The sequence below is a fragment of the Sylvia atricapilla genome, chromosome 7 (genome assembly GCF_009819655.1).
Source record: "Sylvia atricapilla isolate bSylAtr1 chromosome 7, bSylAtr1.pri, whole genome shotgun sequence".
NCBI classification, from domain to species: domain Eukaryota; kingdom Metazoa; phylum Chordata; class Aves; order Passeriformes; family Sylviidae; genus Sylvia; species Sylvia atricapilla.
In genome coordinates this window covers 5,303,093-5,327,135 of record NC_089146.1, presented here as the reverse complement: position 1 = coordinate 5,327,135, position 24,043 = coordinate 5,303,093, and the positions used below count along the sequence as shown (strand labels likewise).

General features: G+C 38.9%; 1 protein-coding gene across 8 annotated transcripts in view; it reads left to right on the top strand.

The window, feature by feature from the left end:
• PCNT (pericentrin) overlaps window positions 1-24,043 on the top strand; it is a 70,950-nt gene that overhangs the window by 19,583 nt on the left and 27,324 nt on the right. For 3 of the 8 annotated variants that reach the window (XM_066322482.1, XM_066322481.1, XM_066322487.1), the window contains 19 exons: window positions 492-524; window positions 2,021-2,285; window positions 2,525-2,612; window positions 3,155-3,371; window positions 4,245-4,483; window positions 5,391-5,845; window positions 7,069-7,645; window positions 8,276-8,509; window positions 9,451-9,615; window positions 11,317-11,463; window positions 12,011-12,162; window positions 12,969-13,183; window positions 13,579-13,805; window positions 15,055-15,217; window positions 15,671-15,814; window positions 19,937-20,166; window positions 20,644-20,763; window positions 21,300-21,320; window positions 23,392-23,619. In XM_066322482.1, coding sequence (XP_066178579.1) covers window positions 492-524; window positions 2,021-2,285; window positions 2,525-2,612; window positions 3,155-3,371; window positions 4,245-4,483; window positions 5,391-5,845; window positions 7,069-7,645; window positions 8,276-8,509; window positions 9,451-9,615; window positions 11,317-11,463; window positions 12,011-12,162; window positions 12,969-13,183; window positions 13,579-13,805; window positions 15,055-15,217; window positions 15,671-15,814; window positions 19,937-20,166; window positions 20,644-20,763; window positions 21,300-21,320; window positions 23,392-23,619 — 3,920 coding nt within the window. The remainder of the gene's footprint in view (window positions 1-491; window positions 525-2,020; window positions 2,286-2,524; window positions 2,613-3,154; window positions 3,372-4,244; window positions 4,484-5,390; window positions 5,846-7,068; window positions 7,646-8,275; window positions 8,510-9,450; window positions 9,616-11,316; window positions 11,464-12,010; window positions 12,163-12,968; window positions 13,184-13,578; window positions 13,806-15,054; window positions 15,218-15,670; window positions 15,815-19,936; window positions 20,167-20,643; window positions 20,764-21,299; window positions 21,321-23,391; window positions 23,620-24,043) is intronic. The other 5 variants (XM_066322484.1, XM_066322483.1, XM_066322485.1 and 2 more) reach the window with 5 other exon arrangements.

Below are 24,043 nucleotides of genomic sequence, written 5' to 3'. Positions count from 1 at the left end.
ACATTAAAGAACTTCTGGAGGAAGAAACAAAACCTGGAGACCATGACTCTGCCAGTGTTCTCCTTGTGCTGAGGCTCTGACATGAGGTTCTTGAGTTCTGCTGGGGTAGTTAGAACAGAAGGCACACGTAACATACTTCAAATACGATTTCACATTTTGTGGATAATATAACTGTAGGTAGCTTTTGAAGTGTATTTGGGTTTTGCTTGGTTTGGTCATATACTAAAGTATTTTTTCTATTAGTATATTCTTTATTTTTCTAGTAGTATATTCTTCTATTACTAAGTAATTTTTTTCTATCTAGGCAGACTTTACCTTCACTATTTCATCTTTTTGTTTTGATATTACAGAATTATAGTACATAGCACTTCATAGTATTTGCTGGAATTGTTCTTTGTAGCCCTGACCTTTAAAATTTCACATTTTCCATGTTTCTAATCACTCACAATCCCATTCTTTGGACTCTTTCTGTTTCTTCATTTTTCTTGAAGGTGGTGAGGCCAGAATACAGGCCCATGGTCCAGGTGAGGATCTCTTTTGGTGTGTGAGATCTTAGAGGCGTTTTTATTCTGCTGTTCTTCATTTGAGTGATGATTTGATCATGCATTTGAATTGATGGTAGCATTCAGATCTATGAATTTGAATGGATTTGATGGTGTTCCTTGTCCCTTCTTCTCACTTGATTCCTCTGGTCCCATGCCTGGCAGCTCCTCCCTTTGGAAGCAGGCTTCAACCATGGCCTTACTTCACAGAATCATGGAATGGTTTGGGTTGGAAGGGACCTCCAAGATTCCAATCCCTGCCATGGGAAGGGACACCTGCCACCATCCAAGCCCCATCCAACCTGGTCCAACACTTACTTCTTCTCTTAGTCTTTCTGTTTGGGTGTTCATTGTGAGGATATTTTCGTGCCACAAGTGCATTTTCTGGTTTGCTACAGAAAAACCACATTGTGACCATCAGTTGTGTTGCTCCTGGATGGCATCCTCTGTTTCCATCAATGTTTCTTAAGTTTCTCTTGTGTAACATAAGCACCTGCTTTTCTCCAGGCAAGCTGTTTCTTTTAAAGGAACTTCTCCAAGTTCTTTCTTCTTGAAATGTATTTCCCTCTTCAGTTCATTCTTTGGATATTTAACTAACCTGAACTATTTGGAAAGCTGAGCTACTGGGAAAATTCATCTCTCTTGAGATTTTTTTCCCCCTTTTTTCCTACCTTTTAACTTTCCAAAATTCTACTGCTGCATTAATACAGAAGGTGGTGAAGAAAGCTTTCATTAGAGGGCTAATGAAAAGGCTGCAATGCTGGCCATTGTTCTCACTCTCTGGAAGGAGAGCAGCTTGCTGAACCAGCTTTGGAAGCCTTTTTATTGCATTCCTGTTTTATTGATTGATTCTTTTAATCCATTCAGTTCAGCCTCTGAGTGCACAATGAGTAGCAAACCATCATTGAAGTGCTCCAGAGTTGGTTTTATTTTCCTTACTGCAATTTTTGGGTGTCTGCACAGTTTATGCTCAATTTGGTTTTGTTTGGATGGTTTTGCCTGAAGCAAATTAAATGTTCCTGAATGATTTATTCCTTCTGGATGCTACAACAGCAAGCAGGTGTAAAGATTAACCAGTAGTGCAGGACTCTGCTTGTTACCAGCCTAATCCTGGACTGCAAGAAAACAAGGAGAGCTAACAATGTGCTGGTGATATTGGTTCTCAGCATGAGGATGGTTTCTCTGAATGCAGTGTAACTGAGAATGTCTTCAGAGAAAGGAATTTTTGTCTTTCAGAAGTTCATTTTTCTTATCTCATTACTATTTCAAATAAATGGTTCTTACCTCAACCTGTGATCTCTGCCTTTTGTGACTCCCATTGAGAAGGGAGTGGCTCATGGTGTTTTTAGTGGCAATATTAATGGGGCAATGCCACTCCTAAACTACTGACACTTGGCAACTAAGTCTAATCTTCACAGAATAACTCAGCCTAAAGCTATCTGTTCTTAGTGCTTGTGTTGGTTTTGCTTCCTTTCCAGAACTAAAAGAGCAGCTCCTAGCTCGAGCATCACAAGTAAAAGAAATAGAGTGTTTAAAACAAGAATTTGAGCAGCAGCATCAGCAGAGGAACAGGGAGCATGAAGCTGAATTGGAACAATTAAGACTTTATTTTGAAAACAAGTTAATTGTTGCTGAAGCAAACTACAGAGAAGAATTGATTTTGTTGCGTCAGAAACAGCAAGAGCTGACAGACTGTTCACTGTCAGAGCTGGAAATGAGTCAAGATCAAGCAGGGGACATCAGGTGATCTGATCTTTTTCCTTTCATTTTATGACAGCATGTTTCCATTTTATTTTTCTTTAACATAAAAGATGTTGTTAGTACTTAAACCTGTTGGGATTAAGCATTAGGTGATGGGTCAGTCTTGAACAGTTGTTATAGTTGCTCTTTGCCTTCTTTCAGTACTACACCATAAGTCATCAGGTAAATTTAACTTGATTCATGACATATCACAGTCTTAAACTTGAAAACCCTTTTCTCAGTTCTTCTGTCACACTTTTTGAAGAGACTGCTGAGAAAGAGAGAAGTGTTGCACTTGGCCAGCTAAACCAACAGCTTGAACAACAACAGGTAGGATTCTTGATATATTAGAAGTTCTACTGTTCTTTACATGACCTGTATGAAAACTGATGTCTGATTCATAGCTCTTACAAAGAGTACTTTCGGATGTTTAGTAGGGCTTAATTATTTTTGACAAGAATATTGTAAATTACCAAGTTTAAATAGCTCTCAGCCTCAGAGAGGCTGTAGTGTAAGAACAGCTGAAACAGTGTTCTGTAATTTTATGTGCTGTTTGGGTTATCCTGTGCTGAGTAAGGAGCTTATCAGTTCTACAAAAGTGCAGAATTCGTAGTGTTTCTCTTTTCTTTAATTCTGGTAGTAATTGTACCTGTCCTTGTTATCTTCAAGCCAAGATGCCAATTTGGCCCCTCTTACATTTATGCCCCTATTTTCGTGCACCTTGCTGTAACTGAAGAGCTCAACATTTTTTGCTCAACTTGTTTCAAGTTGACTAAGAGTTAGGAAAATTCCCTTTCCATTCTCTCATTGAAAGATTCTCATCATGGTTTCTTAGAAGCTAAAGATCTCTTCCTAACCCTTTATTTCTGTAGGAAGAACTTGCCTGTTTGCAGCTACAACTTACAGAGCAACACAGGCATGAATTGGATTCCTTGAGATCTTCCCTTGCACTTCAGTATAAAGAGGACCTGATGAAAATGAAGGTGGACCTGTCAGACAAATATGTGACAGAAATTGAGGCCATGAAGAGAAAGCATTGTTCAGAACTTGAGCAGCTCCGTGCCCAACTTTCAGAAGAACATTCTAAAGGTAGGATGATCTGACACCTTGGGAAGGGAAGCAGTAAGCTGCTTGTGTGGCTTATATTTCTCTTTAAGCTTATCTGAAGAGGTTTTCAACTTAATAATCTACCCTAAACTATGAGGAACATTTAACAGCTGTTAATCCCTTTCATCAAGCACTTATGGGCATGTTGGGTTGCACTTCCAGAAATGTGGTGACCTGAAGTTGTTTATTCTGTAGTAAAAACTCCTAGGACTGTGGAGCAGTTACTAAAAGGAATGAATCAGATTTCCATTTTTGATGCCTAGAAGGGCACTGTCATACAAACATTTGGACTAACAGTACATAACTTAGTTAGCTAATTTAACACACATGGTTATAATTGTATTCCATTGTATGTTGCTTAAAAGGATTAAGCTTTTTAAATTTGCACTTTTATTTTTTTACCTTCAATTATTTATTTTTAATACTAGAGAGAATATCAAAACTGCCTAAATTGGTATGTTTAGAGATTTGGCCCATCTGACTTTTGGGGAAATCCCTTATGTAAATATGATGTGCAGAAGAGGAGATAAATCTTTCATAAATCTGCCATTACACTGCCCAGAAAGAAAGTCTGCTCCTCTTGTAGATAAGGAAGGAGGTCCTGCCACAGATTTTATGATTTTTCTGTGTGTGTTAATACTGGTTAATTCCCAAGGTGGTGATAAAATGGAACAGAGTATAAAATTATCCAGCTGAGGGGTTCTCCTTGTCCTGTGGTTAGCATGGCTACTGTTAAATTGCACAGCTGACAGCATACACCTTTATTTCTATGCAACAATAGGAGCTGTTAAAATCAATTCCAGAATGCTGTTTTATTGTTTGGCTTGAATTTTTTTTTTTTTTTTTTCTTTCCAGGAATGACCAAACTGTGTCCCCAGGGTGCTCAAGATGTAGCATGTCAGGTTGAGATGGAGGTGGCTGAGCAAGTGTCTGTGTTGGAGGAAGAGCACAAAGCCAAGCTTGCTCTCTCCAGCTCTGAGAAACAGCATATTGCAGAGCTCTCAGAGGAAATAAGGCATTTAAAGGAAGAGATTGTAAAACAAAAGGAGTTTTCTGAGCAAAATGAAAAGCATCTGAAAGAAGAAATGGAAAAGGTGATTTGTACTACAGAACTGTTCTGTGTAGCGTTGGACAAGCTCCTGTCTGGTGGAAGGCCAAGGGAGGGAGAGGCAGCACTTGCATTTAAAAGTCTCTGGTTTGGGCAAGGTAGCTCAAGATTTAAATGGGCTTGCCTGGGTAGACAGAAATGTTGGAATACACTTCTGTTTTGGTGTAACTCTTGTACCTCAAAGTCTTAGAGTTGAGACAATCATACATGGTACCTCTTTAACCCTTACGTGTTAAATCAGCTGTTCCATCTGAGGATAAACTTAGATTGGATGTTAATTCATTGCTTCAACTGTTGCATATTTGAAATGCTTATGAGAATTAGATGGGTGAAGTTCTTATTTATCAAGTCCTCCTTTCCACCCTATTTAAAAAAGCCATAGATATCTGTATTCCTTTCCCAGGCTTAGAAACTGATAGAGAAAGCCAGAGGGAGTAATTTTTTGCCTTCTGTCACTGAGCAATCATTTGCTACTTTGGCTTCTAGTTTTGTGCTACTTGCTTTTTATGTGGCTTTTAAAAGGAGAACTTTAAAAGGGATTTTCATTCATGTCTAGTATAAACTCCTATGCCCATAGCTCTGGAAATGGAACTCCTGAAAAGAAGATAAATGACCTCAAGAGAAATCAACATATAGATTACCATATTAATTCTAGAATTCTGCCTTAATTTTTCCTTATCTTCATAACCCATATTAATTCTTAATAATGCCTTGAATTTAGTGCATGCCAGTTTATAAATTGTCGTTTCAGCCTTACTTTCATTAGGAAGGGTTACTTCACTGCAGGAATTTAATCTTTCCAAGACCTTAAATGCCTGAGAGTGTTCACTTCATGCACTTCAGTTTGGTTTTGGTGGTTTATTCTTTTTTCCTTTAAATAATTGTCTTCACAGGTAAAATATAAAATTGCTGAGGATCACAAAAAAGAAGTCCAGGAAATAGAGAATATGTACAAAGAAAAGGAGAAGAAATGGCAGTGTGAAAGTGAAGCCCAGAGAATCCTAGAAGAAGAGAAGTTATCACTATTGCACATAGAACTGCAAACCAAAGCAGAATCTGAGAAGCAGAACTTGCAAAAACAGTTTGAACTGCGTGAAGCTGAAATGATTCAACTCCAAGATCACCAAGCTGCCAAAATTCTAGAGCTAGAGAAGCTGGTGAAGGAGCAGCAAAACAACTTGCAGCAGCTGGAGGACAGCCTTGCAGGTGCCCAGGCTGTGCAGAAGGCTCAGCAGCAATATGAGGCTGACCTGGAGGCAGCCAAAGCCCTCATGGCAAAAGAAATGGAAAAGACCACACTCTGCCTGCAGGAAGAATGTGCCCTGAAACTCCTGGAAGCACAAAACAAGTAGGTTTCCCTTAGAAGTTCACTCACTGTTAGAGTTGCTTTGTCTTACTTTCAACTTAATGAGTGTTAGTGCAAGGTAGTCACTTGATGGCACTATCTGACTTAGATATGTAAAGCTTGCTGTCCCAGGGAACAGCAGAACTATTATGATCTGTAGATTTTGCTTCATGTAAAGGCATTTCCTCTAGTCCAGCAAATAAAATCTACTCAGTTTTTGCCTGCTAAAGTAGTACAACACAGCTGTAGGTCATATACCAGCCTTCAAAGAGAAGTGTCAGTGACAGGATATAAAAATGGAAAAAAAAAATCTCTAAAGGTTTTTAAACAATTCAAATGAATGTAAAGAAACTTTTCCTGGTGAACGAAGCTTGTGCTGACCGTTGAATACTGAGGTTGATGGGGCCCCCTTTAGTGTTCTTCAGTTCTGGTTAGATGCCTGGAACTACTGTTTTTCTTCCCCTTCCTACACCTGTTGTTTTAAGTGAATGACAGGAAGTAAACAACCACACTGTTGGCATTTGCAGGCATTGCTTCAAATTTATGCCTTCTTCCCTCCCCAAAAATATGTTCACACAACAGGACTGGAGAAATAATGACTGTAAGAAAACACTGAAAGCAGCAACTTAACTTTTAGATAACTGGGGTTTTTTTTGAGTTACTGGTGTTTGCGTGCAAAAATACTGTTGTTACTGATTGCAGTAAATGGCAGTGCATCAGATACTAAATCTGCCTCAGGCTTTAAGCAGAACTCAGCTGGGTTTGGAGGAGCCCCCAAGTATCTCACATAACACCTCCACAGTGGTTTTATGTCTGTCTTTACCAGATGTTTTTAGAGGTGTTTGTTATGACAGTTCATTTATTTGCAGAGAGCACATGTGAGTTGTAGCACTGTGTACACCATGAGGTACTGTCATGGCAGTGTTTCTCAGACACGTTGCTCTGTATTTGTAAGTTAATAAGGGTGCCAGTTTCTCTAGTAATAACCAGATACTCCCAAGTGACATTGCAGAAACCTTTAATTACGTGGCTATGAAATCATTGTTGTGGCTTGCTTTGAATTTAGTTCTGTATTTGAAGCATTAAGTAAAACTTGTGGAGGCTAAGGTCTATTTATTTTTCCTTGGATTATTATTTATTAGTTCAATTATTAGGAAAAAACCAACCAAACAAAAACCAGTGACTTTTTTGACCATAGTCTCGTAATTTTCTTGGAAATAATACAGGTTTATGGAGGAACACAAAGCAATGACTCAGAAATTCACAACTGAGCAAGAGATTCTTCTCCAAGAGCTGAAAAAGAAACATGTGGATGAGCTGGAACTCCAAAGTCAGCAGTTACAGGAGAAGCATAAGGAGCAGATTTTGTCTCTGACAGCTGATTTTCAGGCAAAACATCAGGCTGAAATTGAGACACTTAAATCTACCTTGGAAAATAAACATCAGATTCAACTTGAAAGTTGTGTTGCTGAACTGGAGACAAAGCATCAGGCCCAAATTGATGAGCTGGAGGTTAAACACTTATCAAATCTGGATTCCTTGGAGTCTTCCTACCTATCTGAAATTCAGACTGTAAGAGATGAACACATTCAGGCTCTGGAGAAGCTACAGCTGCAGCACAGGGAGCAACTGCAAGAGCAGGATAAAAGGCATCAGGCACAAATGCTTCAGGAGATTGAGATGCTGAAATTAAAGCATGCTGAAGAACTTCAGCTCTCCCAAAATAATTTGAAAATTGAGCTAGCTACTGTTAACATGGAAAGGCTTAGAACCATGGCTCTTGAAGCAGAAGAAGCTCATAAGGTGAGTCAGAAAGAAAACCTGGCCTAGGAGGTAAAATTTCATGACACACTGTGTGGGATCACCTTTTCCTTTGTTCTCAGGGGATATTTTCACAACCTCTTTGTGCCAGCACTGACACATTGTGTGTGGCCATATGATGAAGTGAAACAGCAAACTCCAGCTGAAAATTAAATCCATCTGTTGCTTCCTGCCCCAAATGCTCAAAAAACTCAAATAGTGAGTTTTCTATATCATTTGTGGAAAAGGTACAAGTGGGGTGTATATCTTAACATTTTTAAGATTAGAAAGGTCTCCATTTTGTGGCTCAGATCATCTCTCCCCAGTAGAGCTATTGTGTAATTCTTCAGAAAGTGATTAAACCAAAGTAAATGCTATTCTGGAGGTTAAGACACATCTCTAGCAGTCTAAAGAGCCTTTTGAATAAAACTTACACTAGATAAGAAAAATAAACCCATTTAATTGCTTTAGAGAGTATGTATATGTATGTATGCTGATCCTTCATGAAACAGTGTTGTTCCTATTTACTTTAAAAGCTTTGATCCAGCAGGACATGTGCTTGACAAATGGGTTGCAAAGATATTTGTACTTAATTTTTTTCCCTCCTTTTTTTAAAAATTAATGCTTACACAGGATGATCTGAACACAGCTCTTCGAAATCAAAGGCAGTTGCTGGAAGAGGAAAAACGTCTGGCTCTGGATCTGTTACGTGAGGAAGTGCTGCAGATGGAGAAAAGCCACAGGAAAGCACTCCAAGAGCTGAAGGATCTTCATGAGGCAGATATTAGGGAACATAAGGAACAGTACTCCAAGGAGTTGGAAGAAGAGCTGGGGAAACTAAAAGCACAGCATGAACGTGAGCAAGAGGTCAGAATGCTGCTAATAACTAAACCCAAAATAATCCATGTTTTGTCATAAAGTAAATTCAATTTCATTAAGCTTAGAAATAAACCTGTATGTCTAGATGGTTTTTGGATTTCTTTTAATAGTGCCAATAATAAGAGGATACAATCTGACTTCTGCAGATGCTAGCAGCCTCTGGTGTTATATATTGCACTCATATAGTAGGAAAAGTCAAAAACAAAATGAGCTTTATCCAGCTCTAACCACAAAACACATGAAGTTAAAATATTACTGACTATTGCTTTTTTGCTTACTAAATTGAAAATTTGATTATGTTCCAAATCATCCTTAAATTACTTTCAGAAGAACAGATTCCCTGGGGAAGAAGTTTCATTATTTTCCTGGGAGGTTCTGATGGTTATTCAGTCTTCAAGCACATCATCCTAGAAAAAGAATTTGTCTATTCTGATGACTACAGTGACTCTTCTTAGAGAGAATAGTAGCAAAAAAACCCCTGAATGAACAAAAATCTCTCAAACCTTTCACTATTGTATCCCAGGATAATTCATTAAATAGAGATGTGTAATGTTTGCTCCCATTTGAACAAGGGAAATCACATCTTAACAAAATACCCTCTCTCTGTGTTTCTCTCCCCCTCTTTCCTCTTTATTTTTTTTTAATTTTCTTTTAGAGAAGTATCTGTTGGAAAGAATAAGTCAGGAATACTTTGTTAGTCTGACCTGATGGTCTCATGAATACAGGAGATACTTGATACCTAATGCCTGGTTGCTTCTTATCTATTTTTATCAACCTGCTTTTTTCTTTACTCAGCAGGATGATAGACAGCAGCCCTGTGTGACCTTGAGGATTGTGAATGTACTCTTCAGAATTTGGTTTAGCCTGATGGGTTTGGTTTCGTTTTTTTTGCTTAATTGAAATATTTTATGTTCCTTTCTTGTCTGCAGCTGTATGCTTCTGCATCAGCTACTGAAGTAGAATCTGTGAGAAAAGCTCTTCTGGCTCAGTTTGAGGAGGTAAAATTGAAGCAGCAGCTTCAGTTCCAGGAGGAGATTGAGCTGTTGAAGTGTCAGTCAGAGGTGCTGCTGGAGCAGCAGATTGCACAGCTGAAGGTAGGCTCTGGTGAAAATGCACTACTGAGTATGCAGTGGGAGTGTGTTTCACTGAAAAAGGGCAGTTGGTGTAAGATTTTTGTTCTTCAGCCTCTAAAATGGCAGTCTGAGTGAGATCCCTCCCATGCTTCCCAATGTTAGGACTAGAAAAACAGCCCTGGAAATAAAGCAGTGTTCTGTGAGCAGTGGTCTTTACCAACAGGGTTGTCAGAAAGTCCTGAACTGGATATGAAGTGTACTTTAGCCAAGACCAAAAAAGACAGTGGAACATGCTCTGAGCAGCATTCCATGTGTAAATGTCTCAAGTGAGAAACTGAACATGTTCTTCTTAGTGTCTGCAGAGACTGTGCCTTTGGCCTTTCATCCCATATCTACTGCACATACTATGTGTATGTGGCAAAATATTCAGCATTATCTGAGCTTTTACCAAGTGTGTGATGGCAATGAACTCTTTGTCTGTGAGATACTTCGTTGTTACTCTTGTTGTTAATCTCTGCTTTCATTGATTCACCATGATCAACATTGTGATAAGCATTTTCAACCACATTTCATTGTGGTTGCTGCCTCTGGCCCTCTGTGTAGTCCTGATCACTATTTGACCTCTCTTTCTGGCTGTTGCAGCTGTCTTTTGAAACAGAGGGCACAAGTGTATCCTGAAAATCTGCTGCAGGTATATTTGGCACTGCTGTCCTCAGCTGAACCCCAGCCTTCAGCCCACAGAAGCTGAGACTGGACTGAGTGTTATGGAGAAACTCCAGAAGTTATCTCTGCTTTTTTCCTCTTACGCTGCTTTAATTAGCATTTGCAATACCAGAAACTTCACTTTTTGTTGGGGTTTTTTCCAGGGCTAATTCCCCTGCTGGTACAGCTGTCTCTGGATTCAGTTGGGTTTTTCACCTCATGCACTTGATGACTGGTGTTTTGTCCCAGAGAGACTGGCTGGATCTCTTTGCAGTGTCAGGCTGAGCTGTATTGTAGGCTAATACAGGTTTTTGCAATCCTTTCCCTTCCCACTCCCCTGTGCTGATTGTGCACTTGTCTTCATGCCTACCTGCTCCCTTTGTTTCTTCCCTCTGCCTCCCCTAGCAGATTTGAAGTGTTCAGAATTGCTCTCTGTGCTCTGACATACTCTAAGTGCTTCTGACAAGAACAAGCAGGCTTCTTCAGAGATTTTGTCCACAAATGCCATGTTCTAGGTCAAGGAAAGTCATCCTACCCCTTTGTGTCAGCTCATTTTTACCTTCCCAGCTGCTAAAGCATGGCAAAGACTAGCTCAGTCTTCTGCAAAGGATCCATATCAGCTTAGGTGACTGCAGGACTTCTGCTCTGAAGTCTTATTTCTTGCCATGGAGAAAAAGTTTTCTTGACTTGCCAATGTAAAAAATAGGTTGCCATCATGTTGGAGTGTATTGGTGTTCACAGGTAAAATTGTGCCTCATCAGTGCTGAGTACAGAGGGACGGTCACTGCTCTGGTCTGCTGGCCACACTGCTTTTGATTTTGATCACAGTTTATGCATAATTTTGTTGTTTGGAGGTGTTGATATGGAAGTTGCTGCTTATTCTGAGAGGCAAAATGTGTACTTCTAAAATATACAGAAAAAATACAGGGGATGTTTGAGGCTTTTTGGGAGGGGGGTGGTGGTGGTGCTTGGGCTTTTTTTTCTTCCCTCAGTGAATCCAAGTATATGTGATTTATGCAGGATGAATTTGAAGCTGAAAAAAAGACATCACTACATGACAAGGAGCAGATGTTGATTGAGGAGAGGGAGAAGGCACAGGCTGCTCACCAAAAGGAACAAGAAATGTTATCAGCCCTGCTGCAGGAAAGGGAAGCAATAATTGTCCAGGTGTGGAGAAACTACTTTAAACCTAGATTTGAAATGTGATTTTGGGGTTCTATTTTAGCACAGGGCTCTCTGTCTCAATGTCTATATAGAGAGACTGCAGGTATAGTTCTTGTGGTATATTAGACTAGGAGGAAACAGAGCAACATTAAGAATTTCCTGACTGGGAATACATTACTCTTTCCAGCTCTTCTTGTAGTACTTGCTGAATGTTGAGAATGTTGGCCTGAGAGCAGAATGCTTTTCTGTCTTTGCAGTTTTCTCCCAAATAGATATTTTGACTTATTTGCTAGCTTATTTCTGAGACAGTTTCTAACAAAATGGCAGTAATTTGCTTGGCAGCAAAATCTGAAAGTGGAGGTGGGTATATACATACAAGTATGTATTTCTATTTATTAATCATATGTTTTAATCTGGCCTAGGTAGCATCTGAACAAATAAATATAAGGCAGTAAGTAATTTTTCTAGAAACTTGTTTCCAGATGGAGTTTATAAAGCAAAATTTGAGTAAAATTGTTGACTTTGTTGTGTTGTCACTGTATTTCCACAGCTGGAAAAGAAAGTGACGTCTTTAAAGCATGAAATAGAGCAGACCAACTCTGAGCTGGAGACACTCCTTCAGCGGCGGATCAGGGAAAACCAAGAAGGAGGGAATTTGGTGGCCTTGTTGAGGTCTGATATTGAGGAGTCCAAGGAGGAAAGGTATGTTCATCTTTGGTTACATCATGTTTAGTTCTTGGGGTTTATTTGTTTGCTTGTTTTCTCATAAAGAAATCAATAACTAGGCAAAACGAAGCCAGCTGAAAATATTAGTGTTGGAGGACGATATATTGCTTTTGTATGCAAATTATTCTGAGTCTTTTTAAAGTATCAGCCTATTCTGACATTAAGAGCAAGTTGGGGTGGGGTTTTTTTTGCTTTTTTTCTTTCAGTGTGACGAAGACTTTGTTGTTTTAGGGTTTCTGGTGTCTTTAATCTTGGAAAAACTTAAAAAAATAGTGAGAGGTTTTGTGACCAAGAGGCTTTCAGATGGAGTGGACTGGTTTGATGTGCCATGGGAACATGTGGAGTAGAGAAACTGTCATACTGAATAAGCTAGAGTTCCCTCTCTCATCTTTCAGAAACTGGCTTAGTGTTAACCTTAAAACTAAAGTGTTTTCAGAAATAGAGAGCTTTTGTTGTCAGGTTCACCAGAACACCCTCTAGTTATTTTGCTGTCACTGATACCGGAGTAGTAGATGTATCTTCCTTGCTGGTGCTTCCACAGGTATGGAAGGCTGAGCTGCTTGTGACTGTAGTGTGATCTACCTGTGGACATGACAAAGGTGTTTTGCTTTGCCAGCTCTTTAAAAATCACCTTTGTGAGTCATCTGAATGATCTTGACTGCTAACTGCCCAACCATGGCAGATACCCATTTCAGACTGTCAGGTTTACAGTAGCTTCAGAGTGTCTTTCAAATCAAGTGTGTGCAATTTTTCAAATGTTCAGTATGCTGTTGTTTTCCTAGGGAAAAGCTGCGTGAATCTTACCAGCACGTTTTGAAACTGCTTATGGAAGTGGTGAAGGCCACGATAGCTATTCAGGACCTTATCTGTAGCAAGATTGGTCTTTGCCTTGATGACAGTCTGGCTTCTGGAGATTCTAAAGAAACTCAGAGTATTATGGAAGAAATGGGATTCATGCAGTATTTTAAAGTCCAAGAAAACCATCACCTAGAAAAAGGTGTGTACTAATCAGTGAATCTGGATGTAGTCAGTTCACATTCTTGAAAAACTGCCTTTTCATTTCCTTTTGTATGGATGAAGATCAGAAAGAGAATGTCTTGTTTTGCGGTGTTTGTGTCTTTCAATGTTGAGCCACTCTTAAGATGGTGTCTACCAGTGTTCTCTCAGTTGAATTCTTTTAATAGTGCAACTACTAAAATGTTGTTAGAAAAGCTTGGATTGATTATAGGGCAGGAAAGATGGACTTGGTGAATACAGCATTCTAGGTCTTGATGTGTAGCACACCATTGTGAAAAACCCTCATGAATTTTCAACATTGAGTTGTTGATATGTCCAAGTTATCTGGGTGACCAGTTTTGTGGCTGGCTGTCACTATTCTGTGTTTTTCAATAGCTTCCTTGTTTTCAGTAGAGGAGCTGCTTGATGAAACTCTGACAGAACACAACCAGCTTTCTCCAGGGATTGGTGAAGTGTCTGAGTTGAGCCAATACTTATGTGAAAGTGTTTTTGCAAAGCCAGAATTGGCCTTTGAAAGCGAAGAAACGATACTGAAAATTTGTCATCGTTTGCGCACTGCAGTGGACAGACTTCTGGAACTGGTTACAGAGTCAACTAAACAAGTAAAGCTTTTTTATTTGTACCAAGTCTACCTGGTATAGTGGAAAATGTCCTTGCTCATGGCAGGGATTTGAAACTAGCTGGTCTTTAAAGATCCCTTTCAACCCAAACCATTTCATGATTTTGTGTATAACACTGAAATTCTGAACTCAATTTCAAGTCTGTGTATTTAACTGTTTAACAGATCCTGTGGGAAGGCAATGGATTGGTCACCTTAAGCCAATTTAAACTAGGATTTTAAATTGATTTGGTAACTTCAGGAGACCAGGAGTTTTTTTGAGGAGGTTTTATCACAGTTCACATTGATGCTCTTTCAACACTGATAAGCAGGTTCAGGAAAACTCAGTCCAGTCTCAAAATGCTTGGGGAATATGTAGATAGCAGCAAACAAATGTCTTTGTGATTGTATGGTGCTTTAATTGTGACAAAAGGGGATGCACTTAATATCCTAAAAGAACTTGAGTATTTCCCTACTGAGTTTTGCAGTGTCTAGACCGCACATCTGGGGTAGATGTGCAAGCACTGTATACATCTGAGGATTTAATTTAGTGTGATAATTAGTTTGTTGGGTAAGGAAGTCCCTAATTGAAGAGAAGATGTGAAGGAGAAAAACATGTCTGATATTAATCTACTCATTAGGTATTTTGTAAGGCCTAGAGATATGTGTCTGTGTAAAATGTATATTCACCACCTTCAAAAATCCCTCCTAGAATGAGGTGCATACATTAACTTTTAGGTGCTGATGATGGTTCCACTGAGACACAGCTAAGGTGTGGTTAAAGCACTTGCCCAAGCCATGGCAGATTTGGGTTCTAGGTGACCCTCATCAAGCTGTGATCCAGCATACTTGGCTTACTGGTGGTGTACCTTGGAAATCCCATGATATATGGACTTCACTGTCTACTAGATGTGGCTGAATCTCTTGAATTCAAGTGTAAGGATGCTTTGAATTTCAAGTGGCTCAGGAAGTGTTAAGCTAAACAGTTTAGTCAATAGGGAGGTATTTCTTTTTATGCACAACTTATGTTCCTAAGCAAGACTTGTGGGAAAATTACTGGTGTGCAAGTACAGGGATTCACTGAAGCATCCAGAGATTTTGGGCAAAGTCAGCTTAGTATTAAAATGCAACTTCAAAATTTGGACTTCAGTGCATAAATGTTATTTAAAAATGGAGAAGATTTTTGTTGAAATGCCTGTGGTATTATTACATTGCATCTGAGGTCTGATGCTGGGGGAATTGTTCACTTGCAGCTGGAGAAGATGCACGAAAACCACGCTCAGTTTGAGGAGGAGTTCAGCCGTCGCAATCGGGAGACTGCCCAGGTGGTTAGCCAGCACCAGGAGCTGATGGAGTGCCTCAGTGAGGAGAGTGAGGCCAAGAACCAGCTGGCACTAGAGCTTCACAAGGCAGAGGGTAAGGAAAGGAATGAGGGAGAATGCACTGTCATTTACTCAGAGCTTGTTCCTCCTAGTATCTATGGTGTGCTTTCTGTTTCCCGGATTTCTTGGGCTCGAAATCTAACATTTGATCTCACTTTCTGGAGATTCTGTTTCTTTAAACATCATCCCTTAGCAGAGGATGTGTTTTAAGTTTAATGATCCCCATTTGAATTCCACAGATTTGGAGACACACTTTGTGATGTGTCAGCCTTATAAAGTCCTGATATACATTAACTAGTACATTTTATTCCTTAAGATACTTTAAAAGCCTAGCTCTAGTAGTATAAACATAAATTATCTTCTACTTCTTCCTTTTTGTGTCACCTTCCATTGTTTGGCAAAAACTGTTTACTCATGTTTACAAGCTGCTTTTTCCCACTAGATGAGTTTGTCTGTGGCTTTATTTGCATTCTGACTTGGTTTCCAGGAATTATTGAAGGCTATGTTGCAGAAAAAGCTGCATTAGAAGAGGCTTTAAACCTGAAAGAGGAATCTGAGCGTTGTCTTATTGTGGAGCTGGAGAACATGAGGGAACGCTTCCAAGAGCTAACCCAGGAGCAAGCAATTCTTGGTGAGTAGAGAGTAGAGCATTCTTAGCACAAAACAGAGTTTTCTCCAGTCAGGGCACATTGCAGTGTCTTCCCTTCATGGATCAGAGTTTGGCTTGATGACTTAATGAGCAACTCAACAGGTGAGAGGGTCTTCCTGTAAAGGCAGCACAGACATGGATCAAAGTCATCAGGAGCTTTGTGTCACAAGGAAGATGAAATGCCTAAAGGTCAGCAGTATCTGTATTCTGTACACATTTTTGGTGGCTTGGAAGATGAAATGGATCACAATGCCCTGTTGGTCTTGTACATGTGTCTGTGTTTTGATTTCTAGGAACACCTGTTGCTAATGTAGCACAAAAAGAAGGGTCAGGTTTGTAATGACGTGTGGACTTTTTTCTTGCTGTGTTCTAACACTGAGTGAATGAATTGATAACTTTTATGTTGGTTTAACAGTAAGGAATAGTACTTAATAATTAGGCCCAGCAGATTACTGGATTTATAAGTATCTTGGCCAAAGAAAGCTATGACTTCTGTGATGCAAAATTAGGAGTATTCAATTCAATAATGACTATTTGAAGCAAAAAAGATGTTTTGCTGCCAGTACATTGTGCCATTATTTTTGTATTTGCCAGCTTCTTTTTTTTTTTTTTTTTTTGAGGGGATGGAGTGGGTTGCCAGCAGGCTGTTAGCTTCTGGTGATACAAAGAGGGCTGTCAAAATGAGTAAATGAAGTTAAAGAAGGGAAGGAAAATGGAAAATATTTGAGGTGACATAAAACTGTGAGCTAAAAAAAGTACAGCAAGAACTGAAGGATGTCTAAGGGAGATGAGAGAAATGTAACTAAATGGATTGGTAGGTCAGCAAAAAAGAAAGCTGAAGGGTAGAGAAGGCTAGTAAAGAAATGAAAGAGGAAAACAGAAATAAGCAGGCAGGGTCCATAGAGTTATACACTAATTTTCTATGTCAAGTACTGTAGTCAAATTTGTAGGTGCCAAATTGAAAGAGGATTTTTTTTTTCCTCCTTAACTAAAGTTTGCATACTTAACTCCTGAGTGACTGACATTTAGCCCTGATAAATTTATGGTTGCCACGATTGTTTTGTGGTCTAGTCAAAATATAATTCTCCTATTGTTTTTTAGATGGATTTTATTTAAACACACATATGTTCATAGATTCTTGCATATTCACTGTCTCGTTTCTGGACTTTTTCTTTTCCCCAGAGTGTGTGAACTGAGTAAACCAAATCACTCAAGTGAATAAAAAGTTATGTAGGTAAATTCCTGCTAGAGTCAAAAAGCTGCACTGAGCTTTCTTATCCACTACTGTATCTTTATTCCTGTATTCCTTCTGTCTATTCAGATCTCCCTCAAACACTATTTTTATTTTAACCTATTTTTAGTAGCCACCTCACTGTCCTGAAATTTGTTACTGCCCCCTGAATGAGAGGGAATGTAAAACCGAGTTGCTTATGGTGTATTTTGGGATTGACATTCTCCCAGGAGCTGCAGCCCAGCTCTTGCCAGCAGCTCCTTAGAACTTGAAGAGTTACTTTTGCTGCAAGGGCCAAGTCCTGAAACCCATCCCTTTTCCCTCACCCCAGCTACCTGTAGTACTCTTCCTCAGCTTTGAAATTGTTTGTAGTATGTGGAAAACATAAATAAATAGAAATCATACCGTTTGGAGTTGATTGACATGGGCTTATTCCTTGAAAAGCTGACATCTCCTGTTTTTCATGTGGAGCACTAATGTGAGTAGAATGGCCTTGCTAATTAAAACTCTTTTGGAATGGAGCTTGGCATTTGCTAGTGATGGTGGGAGTGGGAAGGAGTGTGCTGGGGCCTTTCCGAAGGGGAATTGCATGGTGTGAAGTAGCATTAATAAAATAGGTTTGTCTCTACAAAGAACCAAATCTGTGAGCTGATGAGCTATTGGTGTGTTGCTTGAAACTCTTATTTATACACTTGAGAAACATGTGCTTTAAAAAAAAAAAAAAAAAGGGCAAAAAACCAACAACAACAACAAAAAAAAACAAAACAAAAAAAAATTGAGAAATTTGTCAGAAAGATTGCAGTGAGAGGTTGCCAAAATTGGATATCTGCTTTCTTTGAATTACTGCTGATTCCCAATAAAATCTGTTTGCCTAATTATTTTTTTCAATTAATTTGCAATCCTATCTGAGCAGGCGACTGTGACTGTGTAGGTCAGTGTTACCTAATCAGTATTTTGTTCCTCAGAAAGCACTAGTGTTCCTCTGGAAGCTAAAAAAGAAGCCATCAACCATGTTTCTTAGGATATAGGAGACAAAATTCTTGTGCTTGTTTGCCCAAATACCTGTTCTTTTCTCTCAGGGTCAGTCTAAATCCATCACCTTCCCTTGGGTGCCCAGTTATCTCTAACACCTGAGCTTTCCCTCCTCTCTGCACCATGTATTAGTAAATACACTAGAGTGCTATTTTATTCACATTATTCCAGTCTCCTGCTTGGCAAAACGCAGCTCTTGGCAAGAGATATTCTCTGTCCTGCAGCTATGGCCAGGATTGAGTGTCCTAATGGAATTCAGACTATTGTTGGGTTTTGTGGTTTCTTTCTGTTGCATCATGTGGTACATATAATACATGATATGTACAATACAGCTCCAAAGGGATTGGGAGAGAAATTAGGGGAGAGTCTTCACTTCATGCATTCTGCCAGAGCTTGAGTTACGTCTGCAGCTAAATTAACTTGGGATTATTTAAAAATAAAATAAAAAGTAGAGAGTGTTGCACAGTGATTGCACTGTGGTTATTACATAGGCAATAATTAGTGCTTGGAGTGAAATGTTGTTGGAGTGTAGCTGTAATCCACAACAGGATTTTGGTGGAGCTCAAGAGCTCATGCAGTCCATGTATTTATCCCAAACTTTCCTTGGTTTTACTTGTCTGGCTTTTTTTGATTTCCAGAGCCAGAGAATTCAGATTCTTGATATTGTTTTCCATTATCCTCACTGTGGTGTAAGTGTTGCATTATTCCAAGCCTGTCACACTTACCTTTTTATCCATGAACATGGAAATTTTCATGATTTTTTAAATTAGTATCAAGGGTCTAGAAATGTCATTAAATAATGGATAATGAAGCCCTAGAAAAAATGTTGTGGGTAGGCTGTGGTAGCAAAGATTGGTACAAGCAGCTTGTAATGACATTAGATTAGGAAGCAAATGCATTGAAATGGTCATACTTCAGTTATGGAGATTATCCATTCTGGAAATCGGGCTGGATGATTTCTTAAGGTCCTTGTTGGATCACAGACTTACCTTGAACTTCTGACCAAAAACATTTTGGGTGAATAATGGAACATTTGAAAGGTAAAATCATTAGCTCTTGCAGGACCTTGCTTTGATACAAAATAGGCTTTTTTTCATGCTCAGGTTACTAACTATAGTCACATGAAAGTAGCTTTTCTCCAAGAGTGTTCACAGTAGAGTCTTCAGTTTTGGTCTCCTGAACTGTGTATTCAGTGCATCCAACTGATTGAAAATGCAGTTTGTAAATTAACTTTTGACAAGTTAAATTATTGGAGCTATGCACGCTTCCCTTTTTGGTATGTCTTTGGTCTGCATAGGGAAAATATGTACCATCTTTTTTCCCGGGTGTTTTCTTCCCTTTGTAACCTCAGAACTGGACTGACTTTCTGTAAGCATGATTTTTCTCTGGGTGTTCATCAAGTTCAGAGAAATGCAGTAACTTTGTTTTTTCATAGCAGCTGAGTTCAGGGTCAGGCTGGGCCCCAGTGGCCAGTCAAAGGATGGACTGGATGCAGACTGACCAGTACAGATGGCAGCAGCAGTATCCAGCATGGCACCAGGCAGGAGAAATGGAGAAACTGCCCAAGACTGGATATTGGATGGCTAAGGAAGATCTTGGCATGAGAGTTTAGAGGAACTGAGAATTCTGTGATGGATGGATTGATTAAGGAGAAATTTGAGACAGAAGGATGGCAGAGATTTAAGGGTAGAGCAGTGTAGGATGAGACGACCCACCTCAGGAATAAATATTTTTCTTTGTTTTGATGCTGTCCAAAATCCTCACACTTAATCTCATCTGAAACATTTGACTTTTGTCCCCTTCACTGACAGCTTTTTTGTTATTTTTGTGTTCTTACTCAGGTCTACTCAAGGAAGTAGAATTTTTGTCAAAGGAGAAACTTGAGCTCCAGTGTCAGGCAGAAAAGGACCATTCCAACTTCCGCTCTCAGATGAAGGTTTTGGAGGTGGAGCTGGAGGAGCAGCTGCACAGTAACCAAGACCTGGCTACAAAGTTACTGGAGGTTGCTGAATTAAAACAGCAAATTGAAGTTCTTGAAAAACAGCTTAAAAACCAGCGGCAGTTCATGGATGTGAGTAAGAGACCACCTTTCCAAGGGATTGGAGGTGATGAATTCTCATCCTGGTTTGAGACATGGAAATTAGTTCCCAAAATGGGCTGTTTTCAGTTCTGATTGATATTAAGACCTTGGTGTTCTAGTCTCATCAATGAAAAAAAAAAGTTAAATTTTTAATTCAGTTCTTGTAGTATTTCACAATACCTTTTTCTTTTTATTAAATGATAATTGTAGTTTATATGTATGTTGCAGTCAAAACGGTGCTTTTTATTTTTTTTTTATTTCCCTGTAACTGTATATATAACTTCAGGACTACTCGAAGGTAGTCCTGGTGAATTATTAATAATTAGTTAAATATTTTTTAAATTAAGTTTCTTCACCACAAAAAAAAAAAAAAAAAAAAAAAAAAGACCAAACCTGCAATTACTCTTGTACTCAAGATTGTAATGAAATCTTAAAAAATACTTTGATTCTCTCTGGTTGTGTTTTCAGGAACAAGCCATAGAAAGGGAACATGAACGCGATGATTTTCAGCAGGAAATTCAGAAATTGGAAGAACAGTTGAAACAGTCAGCAAAATCACAGACTTCAGGACAGTCCAGGGAGCAGAGGGTGAGTAAAATCAGACTTAGTGGCCAATGGAGTTTGGTTATTACAATTAAATACCAAAATTGTATGTTCTTGGGGGTCTGGCTCTTGGGAGACTTTTTTTCCTCTGTTACCCAGAGAGAAGATTTTTTTCCCCAGCTGATTGAACTACATTTAGGCAATGAGGATGCACTTTTATTATTTATTGTGGAGATGGAAAGGACTGTTGCTTGTGCTTTACAGTAAAATTTCTGAGTCTGGTTGAAAGGAATCTCTAGGTCTGGTTTAAAATAGCCAAGGAGGACAACACTACAGACAAACTACTCTAAAAAGCACATCTGAGAAATGACTTCTAAGTTCTAAATGTTTTTGTTTTTTCCACCTAAACAATTGATATAGAGATGTCCTTTGTCTGCATGTCCCATCCCATTAAAGTTTATAAATGAGTCCTTATTTACACATTTTTGTTAGTTTGATGCTTGGCTTCAAGGATTAACTTTTGCCTTTTTTTTTCTTTTCGACTGGTTGGTTTTTTTTTCACATAAATGAACATTATACAGAACTATGAATTGATTCTACAGGTATGGAAAATAGCATGAATGTCTCTTAACTTTTCTTTCCTTTTCCTTTCAATCCCTTCTAGATATGCTTTAGCTTTTTTCCTCTTCTTGATGTGTCAAGGCATGACTCGGCAAGACTTGGAGCTAAGGCTACAAGGTTTAGGGTGGCAGATTTCTTGCAGGGAATGAAGAACTGCTTTCAATAAAATTTTCTGTATATAAGTAGTTAGCTCTCCTGGCTTACTGCTCAGAGGTGTTACAGGCAGTTATTCATTTAAATAGCCTTTTGGTATAAAAGGAGAAGTTGAGGTTTGGAGCATGAAACAAAGATACTGGAATGGTGATGATAAAACTGCCTTAGCCATCACCTTTTGTTTGTTGCCTGACTCTAATCAAAACTTGTCAAGTAGTTAATTTCATTTCCATCTATTTATGTACAGTTACGGAATTGTGTACCTCAGTTTTACAGGTGCACATCTGCATCTTCACTATGAATAAATTTTCCATGCTGGAGGGCAGAGCTGAAAAAATTAAAGCTGTAGCTTTGTAACCTCTCTCGGAAACTTGGAGGAAAACACACAAGGATGGTAACTAAGCAAGTGGCATTTGTGGGTAGGGTGAGGTATGCAGGCATTCTGTGCTAGGAAATGTCAGTATTTGTTCAGTTGTTTAATGCATCTGTAACCTCAGTAAGTGCTTAACTCACTTCAAACCAAATCAGCTGAAGTGAACTCCTGATTTCTGCATGTAGCAGTTATAACAATTCCCACCCTCTGGTGTTTACTAGGCACAAGGTATGTCTAAGTGGGATTATTTTGTGGAAAGAATGCCGACTGATTTTTGGGAGCTGCAGTGTGCACTGTGAGAGTGAAGGTTATGTGCAAGTGTTTTCTTAGCTACAAGATGGCAGCACCAGCTTTCTAGCAATGTGGTGTTAAAAACACACTTTTTATGTCTGAAGTGTCATAGTTTGGAGATTCTGATTCCAAGATTTTGTAGCATTAGAAAGATTAGACTTCTAGAAGATTTTTCTATACCCAAAAGCTTTACTGTAAGACCTGTGTTGTGGTTAGCAGTGGTTAGTTGCTAATGAGATGAGAAGGGAGTAAGATACATGCAGAGTCAAGGAAATGTTTGTGCCTGTAAGCAGTTGAAAATATAATGTTCATAACTTTTGGGTTTCTTAACCAGTCTCCTGCACTCTCACTGCTCAACAATTTGACTCCTCTGTTTGTTCAAGCGTTTTTTTCTTGCTTTAGTAATACCTGCACAATACTTTGAAGATGTAAAGATCTATGTTAATGCAAAGAATATTTATTTCATAACGTCGAAGTGGGATTTACATCAATTCAGACACCTTTTGATAAACAAAATGTTTATTTTGTAAAATCCCATCTTCCTTATTCATGGGTATTGACCAAATTACTTCTCCATTCCCACTGCTTTCCTGCCTGAGCTTGCTTTCACTATGCTAAATGACTTTATCACACCCTGAGATAGTCTGTCACACCAAAGCTCCTAGCCTTGCCTTCACCTTGATTACTGGGATGAATGAATGACTGTTTTCCTGCAGCTAAAATTCAAAATTGGCATCCTCTTCAGATTTAAATGATTTTTGGAAAGTGAAGTACCTGTCCTGTGTTGACTCCTGGGAATCTCTCTAATTGTATATTTATCCTTCAGTTCTTGGTGTCTTCCTTTAAACTGGAATATTGGAAGAGGCTTCTGAGGTTACAGAAATAAATCCAACTCCTGTAATCTTGATGTGTTTTTAATCTCATAACCACCTAACCCCATCACCAAAAGGCTCCTTTGAGAGCACACCTTCATCTGGTACTTCAAGAGAGTACTGCAGATGTTGAGAGAGTAATCAAATGTGTATCTAAGAGCTGCTGCATTTGGAAAACAAGATTTCAGAAAGCTAACTTCTTCATACTTTCTATGCATATTCAGTTTTATCTGCAACTGGGATTTTAGCACCACTTTAATCTCTGTAGTAAAACCTGCTTTAATGTGAAATTATTCTTGCTTTCCACTGGCAGGAAATTTGTTCATATAGCCTGAATATCTGTATACTGTGATTTCTGTGTAGGTAGAATCTTTGCAAGCAGAAATAAAAGAGAAGATGGATGATTACAATAAACTGTTACTAGAAAAGGAGAGAAAACACCAAGAAATTGCAGCTCGTGATGAAGAGATAGAAAAACTGGTGGCACAGATCCAAGAGCTGAAGCTCAGTGGTGCTGAGGTCTCAAAGACAGTACACAGCTTGGAACAACAGCTGCAGAAAATGAAGAAAGTGGAAACTGAACTGAAACAGGTAATTTTTAAATCCTTAAATGGATTAAATCCCTTTAAATGAGGTTGGCATTATGTGACAGTGGCTTGATGGAGGTTGTCAGTAGTTTTTGCAACTCTGGCACCCAGTGGTGAATCAAACTGCTGTATTAATGGCACACATCACAGTTTTAAATAGTCTCTGGTTCTAAAAACTCTAAGTCCATTATAAAAACTTATATACTACTTTTGAGTAGTATGTACTTAGATATTATTTATAAGACTTAAATAAGACTTACTCAGAGTCCTAGTATGGAGGCTGCTTTTGGCAGTTGTCATGTTTGCCGCTTCAGAGCTGCTCTTGTGCTTGTCTAGAAGTTTCTGAGGAGGTGGTGTTACTGAATATCAAACATTGAGGGTCTTCAATAAGGACTGTGCTTAAAATCAAATTATCTTCATCTGTACCC